This window comes from Platalea leucorodia (genome assembly GCF_965183815.1).
Source record: "Platalea leucorodia genome assembly, chromosome: 1".
NCBI lineage: Eukaryota > Metazoa > Chordata > Aves > Pelecaniformes > Threskiornithidae > Platalea > Platalea leucorodia.
The window spans coordinates 30,192,719-30,206,096 of NC_138823.1; the positions used below are offsets into that span (position 1 = coordinate 30,192,719).

General features: G+C 36.9%; 1 protein-coding gene across 1 annotated transcript; it reads left to right on the forward strand.

Moving 5' to 3' along the window:
- Positions 1-5,209: 5,209 nt before the first annotated feature.
- Positions 5,210-12,984, forward strand: LOC309592473 (carbonic anhydrase 1-like; the record flags this gene model as incomplete). Its single annotated transcript, XM_082315900.1, has 7 exons — positions 5,210-5,246; positions 5,461-5,658; positions 6,842-6,960; positions 8,880-8,975; positions 9,860-9,922; positions 10,919-11,074; positions 12,979-12,984. The coding sequence occupies 7 exons, from the start codon at positions 5,210-5,212 to the stop codon at positions 12,982-12,984; spliced, it is 675 nt and encodes a 224-aa protein (XP_082172026.1).
- Between the last annotated feature and the right edge of the window lie 394 nt (positions 12,985-13,378).

The following is a 13,378-nucleotide window of genomic DNA, read 5'->3' on the forward strand; positions in this document are numbered from 1 at the left end:
TGTTCTGGTACCTAAATGTATTAGTTGCAATTCAATATATTCCCCGAATAGGAGGTGCCTAATGACATTTATAAAGTTTTGTTGGTATTTGTCAGAAAATATGGACTACATAAGCTCACAGAACACCTAGTAACAAGAAAAGATTATGGATACTTCATTTTGTGGACACAGCTTTTTTTACTTGCTTCAGACTTTGGCTGTTCTCATAACTAGGACAGGGAATTATAGGACAGACAGGTTTATAGGTCTGTCTGCAAATAAAAATAGAGATGTATTATCTTTCACCACTTAAAATAAATGCTCAGTTAGTATTAAAATCCTAAAACTGTAGCCCATAGCAGATAAAACTCCCCAGTTAAGCTGACATTTTTCCCCTCACAAAGAGGGGCCAGGTTTGATCCTATCCACAATAACCAGCTGTGCATAGACGAACTGAGCTGTATCTCTCCCATCAGCAAAGCCTGGTGCAGGAAGCAGGCATGAGGTAACAGGAGACAACAGCTCTTTCACAACCATTGGGGGCCTATTATCTCCTGCCTTTATGCCACAGGCCAATAGTTACTGTGTCTTATTTTAAGGCAATCCTTGTCTCTTGCACCCTATGCAATACTTTGCACAAGGATGGCCAGAGCTTCCTCAGATCGAGCGATGCCTGATGGTTTGGAAGCGCCCTCCTTCTAGTTCGCTTCAAAACTTTCATAAGTTTGCAACTTTCCTCCCACTAGTTTACTTACAATAGCTGTAAGGGAAGATTATCTAAACAGCTTATTTAATTTTGACTAGAGTATTACAAATAACAATATCTTGATTCTCTGTAAACATTAACTAAGAAGGATCACTATGAGAGCTACTGAAATATTTTTGAAACTTTTTATAGGATTTTTTCACGAATCAATTCACTATCAAGACATGTAATATTTGGCACTTTAAAAATGAAAAATTTCCTTTGAACATTCTTGTAATTTAATATTTTTCAGAAGAATTTTCTGTTTTTTTCTGGCCAGTGTCCTTAAAATAAGACTATTTTACATTCATTCCTGTCCTGTGATGTTCATTTTTAATTTCATACACAAATAAGGTCAACTGGTGTCCTGCTATTCATAAAGTTAGACACATCTATAGTGGTTTGCAGGTTCAGGGCTTTAGATATTAAAACTTTGTCCACACTCATCTGGAAAGCCAGGGATCCACTTCTATTTATACTGTGAAGGTTTTGCCAAAGATATCACATTTCTTTAATCCCAGTTTCCTGGAAAGGTGCTAACACTTTCCCTGCAGAGTGTGGATAGCCTAAAATGTGGAGGCAATAATCAGTGGCTGATGGAATACAGGCTTGTGTTTTAAGAAGCTTATTACCATCCATGATCCTCAGCCTTCTTATGCCCTGTGCTGCTGGGACATTTTTTGTGGTTGCTGTCTCAGCAATTTAGTCTCATAGTTCTAATGCATTAGTATAATGTGACAACGTCTGGACTATAAGTACTCTGGAGGAATGCACGAGAGCCAAAAAATAATTATAAAATGCTTTAACTTGTATTATTTCAACTTACATTTATAGATAATTTACTTCAATTCCTATTGCAATTTGTAAAAAGCTTTTATTCTGGAAAAGAAGTTCATTGCTCTTTGAGTTCAGAAGTCTTTCCTCCTAGCATGAAGTTGTAGTAAAAAGCCTTGAAAAGTTTTTTGTCGGGTAGAAGAGGGAACTGAAAGAAGTTCCCCAAATGGGCAGAGCTGTGCAACAAGCAGTAAGGTACCAGCCACCCTTCCTAAGTTGCATCACCTTAGTTCCTGGGACTTTGTTTAAAGTCAAACCTAATTTCTTTGTCTTCTGGAGAAAGGCTGATCATAAAGCCGCATTGTAACTTCAGGAATTAAAAAAAGTGGTAAGTCTATTCAAAGAAATACTGGATTCTTTTCCTTTGAATCCTGGTTCATGAGCTCTTCAGGAGCTCAAGAGCTCCTTCATAACATTAACCTCATTCTCTACATTCATGCAGAAAAAAAAAAAAAAATTGTTTTTGACAGGTTTTAATTTGAAGTTAAGAACCAGCAGCTTAGACTTTAGTTAAGAAATGCTAGCAATTAAATATTTTAGCAACAGTGATAGGGTCATAGTTAAAAGCTGAAGTGCACTTAGGGAGGTATAAAAGGGTGTAACGGGAGGAATCATAAGGTAGTTGTGTTGGGTTTCAAGAAGCAAACCAGTTGTTGTGTCAGTCACACACAATCTGCTGCATTTAAATCAGAGGTCTAGAATTACTTTAGAGCCTGGCTGATGAGGCAGTAAAAAGGTCACAGTTCTGAAATCTTGGCTGCTCTTCCAAGAGATCATTTTACTGAATCTCTGCCATGCTCACCTCGCACAGAAAGAATATTTTTCATAGTCAGAAAATTGACATTGATTATCTGATCAAGCGAAAGATACTATGGCAGTTTTTCCACATTATATTCCCATTGCATCTGTCTAACAAGACAAGATTTATATTTCCTTTGGCTATTATTCCTAAAACTTCATTCCTTTCTTTGTTAGATAATTCAAAATGATCTTGCCCCATTCTTCTGTATTCTTTGTGACTGAATTTCTTTATATTATATTGTCCCCATATCATGCAGGAATGCACCATCTGTTTCACTCAAACCACAAACACAATTTCAGATCTCTGACTTAGTCCTAACTTGTTTTTTCCAGTGGCCCAGCCGATAGTTCTTGACCACTGACAGAAGGTCTTTGATACTATCTATATAACTAACTCACAGCGACCAACACTGTCTACAGATGACTGATATCAGGCAAGGAATTGAGGGGTCTCTGGCTCTTTCACTTTTTCTGCTGTGAGTGTGAACAACTGCAGTCGATTTGGTGCTGTGGCTTTCATAGGAGTGAAGGAATTTATCCTACATGATTCCAAAGGAACGATGATAATTGACATCAGATCTGGTCAAAAGTCAGGATTTCTGTTCTGCAAGAAACACATTCTGTTTCAAAACAGTTCTTTAAAGAATTTATAAATTTTACTGATGGCTGCTAAATCCCACCACAAATACATTCAAAAGAGTTCTGATTCTCAAAGTGAAAAACTCTTGAGCCATGAACACCTTTGCCCCAATGTACCAGGCTTATCTGTCCCTTCAGGACACCTAACTGTCCTAGGGGACAGGCAGGAAGCTGGGCCGCTTCCATGTCACTAATAACCTTGTAACTTGGACTCAGACCCTAAATCTTCTCCTGCAGCAGGACAGAGGCTGCAAGTCCTGAGTGCCTGGGGTGAAGGTGGCTTTTTCGGGGCTCCTGGGCTGCCTGCCGTATGGCTTTGTTCTCCAGAGCAGTGGGCTGCATCTTTTTAGTGTCTGGTGTCAGGTTTGGTTTCTGAAGTCTCAAAACTTAGTCACCAACACCAGCCTGAGTTTGTTTCAGCGCTAAACATGGCAGTAATTTATAACAGCCATTCCAGACTGTAGCAGCCAAGACAGCAGCAGGCCTCCCCGTTCCCCTTGCCCCAACAGGGTGCTGAAGGCTTGACACAAGCCTGGTTACGGAGGTCTTCAGACTCCCTGCTGGAGAACTACAAGTTAATAACTGGCTGAGTCCAGCATACCTAATATTTCCATCTGATCTATTAGTTCTGCTCTCTTCATTTCTCACATCATAGTTTACATAGCAAGGTTGCCCAAGGACCATAAATTGTGCACCCTTCACTTCAAGCGGAAATTTCATGATGTAGTGAAACACTGATATCATCTTAGTAATCTGACTGGGAAATTGGTCAGGGTCTATGCAGATGAAGCTGCCTGTCTTTCAGCAGAAATTTGTGGTGGTAATTTTCCTTTGAACATTTTCCATTCTGATAAAACGTAATTTCTGAACAACAACAAAAAATTAACAGAAAATTGCAGTCCGCCTATACCTGAGACGCACCTACAAGCTGTCATATTCCCAGGCATCAATGCCACAAGTTTTACAGGTTGTAACATTACTTGCACAATGGTATCTGAAATTCCTGACGTCAGCTGTGGACATCTGCAAAGGCAGATATCAGTAGTTTCCTATTACTGAGAATAGTCTGTAAGAAAAACAGGAAAATGTCAGCAGGTTCCATTTTTGCAACGCAGGATGACAAGGCAATGCTTACATAGTCTATGCTAAACCTTATTTTATATAGAAATAATTACTCCATACGCTCAATTCAAATGGTTACACATACAGATAATACCACAACTATTTAACTATGCTTCAGTACTTGTCAAGCATATGGTCCTAAAACTACAATCCTGCTCTTAAGCATGTATGAGACAGTTTAAGCCAGGCAAAATCCCATATGTATTAGTAGAACTTAGCTTTAAAACAGTCAGAACATGGTATCTTATTACTGAAGAAATAGGTGATTGTGTGTAAATATTCTTGAACTACAAGATAAGACCTACTTCAGGAGAAAACTTTGGAAGCTGGACTTCAGTCATGCACTTAATCAGGTATCAGTCCCCAAGAAGATTGCCTTGAAGATTCCCAGCAGTACAAAAATGGCTTGAGATCATTCCCAAAACATCTGAAGCTGGTAGGACTTAGTAGGCTTTGAACATCCTTTTGTTAAAGAGAGCATTGTTAGTCTTATTAATGTAATATTTAATAACATATTGACCATTTTGTTACGCACTGACATTGTTATTTGTTTTCCACCACTAAAAGCTACTAAGATTGATTATTTTTTAGTGATTGTCAAAAATAATGTTCTAAAATCCACACATAGATGTCTTAAATGATTGACATGGATTTTCAAGAAGGCTGAGCATCCGTTGCTTTCTGTGTAGTCTGCACTTTTATACCATAATTATCCTTTGGATTGTGAAGATTTAGTGTAAAAGTCTTTGGACAACATTTGAACTGTCAGAATGATGTATATTTTAACTCATGTAACTCATATCTGTCTTAATATATGTGCTGAATCAAAAAGTAAACATTGCAATCGACACTATTTCCTTATTACAATCCTTTCTCTTATCACAGTTTCTCATGCCATTCAGAAATCATATGAAATCAATAAACATTGGTTAGAAAATATTACTGTCTTTACTGTTTAAGCAGGCATATAAAAGCCCAGGTGTAAGTTAGAAATTCAGAAGAAAATCAAAGCAGAGATCTTGTCTTAACAGCTTTCATCAGCACCAGTAGTTTCTTTTTAAAGAAGACAGTACCTTGCAAGGAGTAAAAATGGCAAGTTTGAACTGGAGTTATCAAGGCAACAATGGTAAAAGCTGTCTTTAATAGAAGATTAGATTTATTTATAATATATTGAATATTTCTTTCTTTTCCTTATAAAAATTCTTCAGAATTACATGGATTATTAACATATCAAGTGTCTGTATTACGTATACAATTGGTTCCAAGGTAAAGTGGTATGAATTCAGCATTGGTACAGAATTTGAAGTAGAAAACTCCATTCATTTATTTATTTTGCCTAGGACCTGACCACTGGCACAAGTTATACCCTATTGCCAATGGAGACCGTCAATCTCCTATTGATATTAAAACCAAGGAAGTCAAAAAAGATGCATCACTGGGACTTCTCCAGATCACTTGGAAACCTTCCACATGTAAAGAGATTGTCAATGTTGGACATTCATTCCATGTGAATTTTGAGGATAAGGACAATCAATCAGGTTAGTAAAAAGGGGATCTGGAGAGGGAGGTGTGAGACATTTTCTTTTTTCATTCGCTTTTTCTCTCGTTTATATAGAAAACAAGACTAGGTGCCTTTTAGGAGTATTTATATAGATTAGACTTGCTAATTTTGTTATACTAGTTGGCAACACACTGTAATTGTCACAGAAGATCCAAATTAAATTCTTTAAAATTAGGACTTGTTGGCAAGTGTTCCTGTGCTAATGGCAAAAGGACTGGTAATTTCCCAGTAGGAAACCTCCAGGATAATCACTGATTTGGGGAGGGGAAGGTAGGAGAAGAGTTTCTAAACAGTTACTCAATCGTGGTTTGTTTTTTTTTTTTAATCAACATGTGCTTGGAGATTTATGCATATGTAAAAGTTACTCACAGTATAACTCGATATGAAATCACTCTGGACTAGTTTTTTTTGCTCAGAGAGTCTTATTACCTTGATAGCAAAGGAGGAGATTTCTCTGTGCTGATGTATAGTATTGCAAGTGCTGCTAGAACTCCAGGCACGTATTTCTAAGCATCATGTACAATCACAGGTGCCTATCACCACAGTGGGAATCAATACACATTTATGTCCTTGTAAGCAAGGAATTAATGATAATGACCAATAAACAATGTCAATAACATCTGAGCACACCTGTGGCATCTCATAATCTAAATTCAGAAAACTTCAGGTACCTATAACTGTTACTTCTGTGAAGGAAGAGACCTTTAAAATACTGTCATAAATAATACAAATTTCAGTGGGAAGTGAATTCCATGTGGTAGGACTGTTTCTTCTGCAGTTATTAAAATCCAGTTACTGTTTCTGGCAAACTGCTGGTTTTCTGCATTACTTTTCCTTTTGTTTTCTCTCTGGAGTAGAAGGTGTATTCACATATATTTCACCTGAATTTTGGAACCATATTGAGGAGACATGCAGATTTACTATAACCAATGCACCATATACATACCTAGACTGAAAACCTTCAATAACTTTGGCTTAACTGCACAAACTGTTCTGGTCTGGTTTTTTTTTTCCTCCAAATGTTTAAAAATAATCTAATATCAAAACGTTAACATGTAGAAAACTGCTTGCACATTATAAAATCTTTGAAATCTGTAACTTGCCTGTCAGGAAAACTTTAATGATTAATGATGTTTTTACCTTACTCCATGCATTTGCAGTGCTCACAGGTGGACCTCTCACTGGAACATACAGATTGCAGCAGTTTCACTTCCATTGGGGCCAAACAGATGAACAAGGCTCGGAGCACACAGTGGATGGAAGAAAATATGCCTCAGAGGTAGAGTCAATGAAAGAAAAGTCAAAGCAAGTTTTCAAAGTCCAGTGACATATATCATCCCTAGGAAAAAAAAAAAAACATATGTAGATAGTTTTGATAATTATTTTAGTTTGCAAAAGCAATACCATCTCTACATGTGCAAAGTAGACTTTGCAAGAGCAAATTGGGTTTTGCGGTCAGTACTTATTAATCTAAATTTAGATAATCTAAATCCATATTTAAATAATGAAATAGGGCTGAAGGGTGCAGGTATAAACATCTGCTAAATGTTAAAAAGGTCAGCTGTACAAGTACATTCAGCTTAATACTAAATCAGCTGCTTTTTAGAGAGTCTGATCACCCAATGCCCCACTGTAATTGTAGCTGAAGCTCCTCAAAGCTACAAGCATGCTGATCACCGTAAGGTGTTTTTTTCTAGCTTTTCAACAACAGCAAATAAGAAGGAAACCCAGAAGAAATTAATGAAGAGAAAGAGGTAAAAACGTTATCTAGTAAGGGCCCCAGCAGCTGTCAAGTACATTAAATGTCTTCAATAATGAAACAAGGTCTGTTGTACAAAAATTAAAAGCCACCTCTAAAGTCAGAGATTTTATTTGTTTTCCAGTGTCTTACTGTCCTGCTAATAGTCATCAACGTGCCAGCGAATAATTCATGTTCAATCCATGTAATGTTATCTTTGGCAGCTTTTTAGATTTTAGGAACATTACAACATGACAATCTAATAAGATGGATTATACATTTTTAATTTAGGCATTAGGAACACATAGCCAGAAGTGTGTTCCTAATAGGAAATTTTCCGCTGTTGAGAGTGCTAAAGCTATCTCATTTGATACAGCCAAGATAAGAAGGGGGTGTCCCTTTAGAATTGCTTTCTGCTGTAAAGAGATAGTGCACTTAAGCTGTGTTTAAGCAGCACATGATTAAGTGTTTATTAGTTTGCTTTGAATCGATAGTTTAAATATGTTGAAACAGTAAAGATGTTAAGTTGAAGAGACAGGAATCCAGCTTTAAAAAATACCAGAAATTAAAAAAAAAAAAAAAAAATCTGATTTAAATCAGAATTTTAAAATTATGTGCTTTATATGGTAATTTCCATGTTCTGTCTCTGTATTTTTGAATCTCCTCCTTGTATTTGAAGAAGTTTTGATATTTTCTGTGACCATGTTGCTGAAATGTTATACAAATAATCCTGGACTAGACTATTGCCATAGAGTTAAATAGTTGCTAAGGAATTTCTAAGCATATTCATAGGTGAGAAGGCATTTAAAGAAATTATTGTGATTTCCAAGTTCTGTAAGTTTTTGGAAATTTGTATTTCACATGAAAAATAGCTCAAGATATAATAAGCAACATACTAGGATGAACAAAAGTTCCTCAAAACTCTATTAAAGTAAATAGTGTCAGAACTCAAAAGCTGTTGAAATGTCTATGTTGAATATAAACCATCCACAGCCATGATGTTCATGGCCATGCCATCAATCTTTTGCAGTAAATGGGACTATTGTGAATAAATATTGCACCATGTGTAACAAAGGGGTTTTACACTCCTCAAAATGCTATGTATTATGTTTTTAAAAACATGGAAATAAAAGCATGCACAGGAGACTGTTAGCAGTAGAGTTAGAAAAATATATGTCCCTTCTAAGTTGTGATTTTCCACATCTCTCTGTACTTACCCCTAAATTGCTTTCAGGAATATGTGCAGTTCTGCCTACCTCAAGATAAAGCCTGAGTATGAGTCCTGACAATGCCAAGGCAATTCAGCAGAACACCATAAATCTGCAGGCATTCACAAGCACGTTCTCAGTTTCACGGTCAGACCCTAAGAGTGCAGAATGGCATTTCTAACTATTTTACTCTGATGACGGCAGTTCTTTGTAATAGAACCAGCAAAAACGGTCTTGTCAATTGCTTTTTAGCTTCATCTCATTCACTGGAACGCGGACAAGTATTCGAATATAGCTGAGGCTTTCGACAAGCCAGATGGTCTGGCAATTGTCACTGTTTTCCTGAAGGTCAGTTACTGAATACTGAAAACACATGTGTCTCTCTTCCCTTTCCTTATCAAAACTGCAGCCAGTGATGAGAACTAGGAAAAACATGTCTTTGTGTTAAATCGGTGGAGATTAATGTCTTTTATCCTGATTTAGCCCATGTTGCCCGCTTTGCCCATGCTCCTACATGGATGTTTTACCCAAATCCCCATTTCATCCACAGAACTTTCAAGAAGAGCTGTGCTTTAAAGGCATGAGTGCTAGTGAGCTTGTGGTGTTTCATCCGCCTTTGAAACAGGCAATGCTCATACCTTTTGTGTTTGCTTTCCACTCCATTAACAGTGATGTGAACTTTCACAGAAAGAGAGTTTGTGTCATGTGTGCTATTACTGTCTATCAGTCAGAAGAGAAATTTATAAATCAGAACTCCAAGAAATCTTGAATCCATGTACATGACATATTTAGCCTTTCAAAACCAACTGAGGCAGGAAAAATAATTCCTTATTATTAAGGACTTTGTTATATTAAGGAAATATCATAAAATAACATTATATATTATTATATACTGCTAAAATGTAATTACTCATAGTTCCCATTGCAAAAAAGATAGCAGCAAAACCATCTCTCTGAATGCTTTCAAAGCAAATTTCAAGGATAAGCACATATGATCGAAGCAATCATATACTTCTGAATCAGATTATTTTCACACTACTGTTTGCATTACTCTGCAAAGCAGGAGCAAAGCTTCCTGTTATTTCCTCAAAAGTTCTACATTTTGTCTCGTTCATAGTGGGTTTGCAAAGCTGAAGTAATCAACCTTTATAAAGCATATTCTTATTCTTGATTCTGTTAGAATAAAACTATTGTTATGTATTTAGGATTTTAAAGTATTTTTTAATTTACAGCTTGGTTTATGCAATGAAAACCTGAAGGGTGTCTTGAAGGCCTTGGATTCAGTAAAGACTAAGGTAAACATCAAAACAGCCTGATCATGATAATATACAGAGTAGTTAAATTAAAATCTATGCAATCCCTCATCTGCCTTTTTGAAGACTTCAGAATAATGCAGAGGTTCAGCTGAAGGACGCTGTTGAGATGTGGGAGCCGAAAGCATGATCCTGGACATGAGTTTATGGGATCCGATAAGATATTTTGTATTGTTGGGGCTCCACCCTGTAGATAGCTATGGGCTCTTTGTGTAAGAGTGAGAGTACACAGTTCCTGATTCCTACCTAATCCTACGCTTCCATCCATCTGTCTATTTAAAATTACTTCTGGTGTCCACCACCAGCACAGTCTCACAATAACCAAACTGTAGTTTTGCTCAGTTGAAGGAGGGAAAACAAGGGAGAAGAAATAACACCAGAACTGCACTTTTCTTAAGCTGTCTTGTAAAGCAGTGACCACTCCCACTAAGCCTCTCATAAAGGCACAAGATAAGCAGAGATAGAATCTGAATATCTGAATTTTAGTGAAGCATGTTAAAAATACAATACAGCATCTCCCACAGGATTTTAAAAAGGAATGTAGACTTTGACCCTAAACATGCAAACATTATCAACATGTGTGAATCCTCCCTTTAGTCTCAACAGACAGCTGAAAATTAATTGTACACTGAAGTGTTTTGCTTCCTCAGTAGCACAGAGTTCAGTATTTGGAGAAAAAAAACCCAAACAAAACACAACCCTTTAGTCAGTGATGACTGAACTCTTTGGTATCTGATACCATTTGGGGGGGAAGTTGGGTTTTGTCTGTTTTTTCAGTAACACTGCTTATTGTTGGTGGTGCCATCCTAGATGTATCTCAGTGTCACACTTATCACCAGGGTGAGCAACTCACCTCTGATGCTATGAGAAAACATTAGTGTTTTGAAATGACCTCCTCTGATTTAGGAACACACTCCCTTGTAGGATGTAAATCCTATCTTATTCATGGGTTTAATTAACCCAGCATATCTTCCACAGGGTAAGCAAGCTCCCTTTTCTGATTTTGATCCTTCAAGCCTACTGCCTAAATCCATGGATTACTGGACCTACAATGGCTCTCTGACTCATCCTCCCCTCCATGAGAGTGTCATCTGGATTATCCTTAAAGACCCAATTACTATCAGCTCAGAACAGGTACAGTATTACAAAGAACAAGACCCTTCTAGTCTTTTAGCTTCAGGGATATTATCACTTTACATTGTATTGCTACATTTTATTAGGTTTATTTGTCTCATTTTTACTCTAAAATGGGTACTACCTTTACACCACATTATTGCTGTTAATGATGATTCTGCCTCAGCCAGGTTAGGCTACTCACATCTTACAAAGTCTTGTGGGAACTGAAATAAGATGACTTCAGATTGGGGGAGTTGCTTCCATTGCTCCGGGAAAGGCGATTTGCTTATTTAAACTTCCTTGAAGTGCTGTGTCTCCCAAAGCAGAAGCCAGGCAGAAAACTGAATTCTTCCCATCTTCATTCCTGCAAGATTCCCCAAAAGAAATTCACATTCTCATCAAATCTCAGCCAAAAACCTGCCTGAGCAGGGAGTTTTGTGATGTGTCACAAGATCAAATAGCGAGTATAGTTCTCCATTCAGTGCTATCATAGAGTGGTTAGGAGCTGTACAAATTGCTTTATTATTGCATTATTTCCTAATAAGATTTGTAGGATAAGCTAAATATCCCTCACTGGCCTTATCGACGTAAGTATTCTTTCTGGTCTAAACTCTTATGAAACTGTCTAATGCAGTTAAATTATTGTCACCTGTCCTTCCAAAGGTGTTGGAATTAATATCTTTCCAGATAAGGCTAGTTAAGGACTTTGAATCTTTGAAAATAAAAAGCACACATGTAGAAATAAATTGTGTATTATAAGGATCTTTAATATTTGTTCAAGGTGTTATTAATTGGGCTATTCAACGGATAGGGGACAGAAATTAAGTGCAAATAGTTTGACATAAAAAACAATGTTTAAAGCAAAGTTGAATTAGTCCTAAGGCATTGTTTTTTACTTTCACAATTGGTAATATTTTTAGTTTATCAAACCCCAGGTTTTTTTACATAGGTGATAACATAGTGGTACCAGTGTCTGGAAGTTTCTGTGATAGATGGCTGAATAGGATCTGCAAAAAGACGGTTGTTCATTCCAGTACTTCTGTGGCAGCATAAATCCTGACTTACCACTGGATTGATTCAATATTATGAAGCTTAATTTTTTTAAAAAATAGAAAGCTAGTAGGGAAGTATAGCAATTGCTCACTGACATGCAATATAGAAGTGAAAAGCTAAATATATCCCTTCTTTCCTTGCTCCATTTAGCTGGCTCAATTCCGCACAATCCTGTCTTCTGCTGAAGGGGAAGCACCTTGTCCCATATTGAGCAATCACCGGCAACCCCAACCGCTGAAAGGCAGAGTGGTGAGAGACTAATTCCAGACAACCAAAGCAAATCTGGAGCACAGTCTGCTCATCAAGAGCAACACATCCAAACAAAGACTATGGAAAAATCTGCCAAAGAAATGAGAACGTGCATGTGTTCTTACCTGCAATATTCCCGTCCTGCCAGAAGCTGTTCTAATTCACTGTGGCATTTGGCTAGTGCTTTTACCAAAATTAATCTATATTCATTTTGTGGTAGGCAACCAATCTGTTTTAATGCATGACTTTTAACAGTGAAATGTACTTTTAAATTTTTCATGAACCTTCACAGTCCTTCTGATGTACTAAGTAAACCGTGGTGATAAGAAGCAAAGTGATTGTTCAGAGTGAAATTAATCAGTACTCAGCTTCCCACGAGGAGAGTTCATGCAACTGTGTGAGATGTCTGTTGGTTTTTGCAATGAAATTGCTACTGTTAATGGCAATTACTAATGGGTTATTGTTGATTTGGCTAATAAAAATGGTTTCTTTTTCTAGTTTAGCTGATTAAAATTAAATTAATAAAAAGTGCTTTGAAATGAAACAGTATTGTAACAGTGTTATGCTATCAGTGTTTTAAAAGAAATTGTTTGATAATTGCTGTTTTATTTCACTTGCAGATCTAATAAAGAATTATTAGACGTATGTCCATGGAAAAATAAAGCACCTTGATCTGGCTGTACATTCAAGTCACACACTTAGGGCACCAGTTTCACTATTTCTCAAGCAGAGCAGTACTCAGCTTTGCAAATGGCTCCAGCAGTGACAACTGAAATATTTAATAGCCAGCAGTGGCAAAGGCTGGAAGAAGATAAAGTCAGACTCTACAAGGAACAACATAAAGCATTAGAATAGAAATTAGGTTTCCAGTTGACACCATTATGTAACTTAAATGTTATTTGACTGAAATGACAAAGTATTTTCATTAAATTATGCAAGTGACTATTATTTGTTGGGGTTTTCCAGCACGTTGTTACAGATACAGATTCTTCTTTAACATTTGCATGCCTTTGACTATAC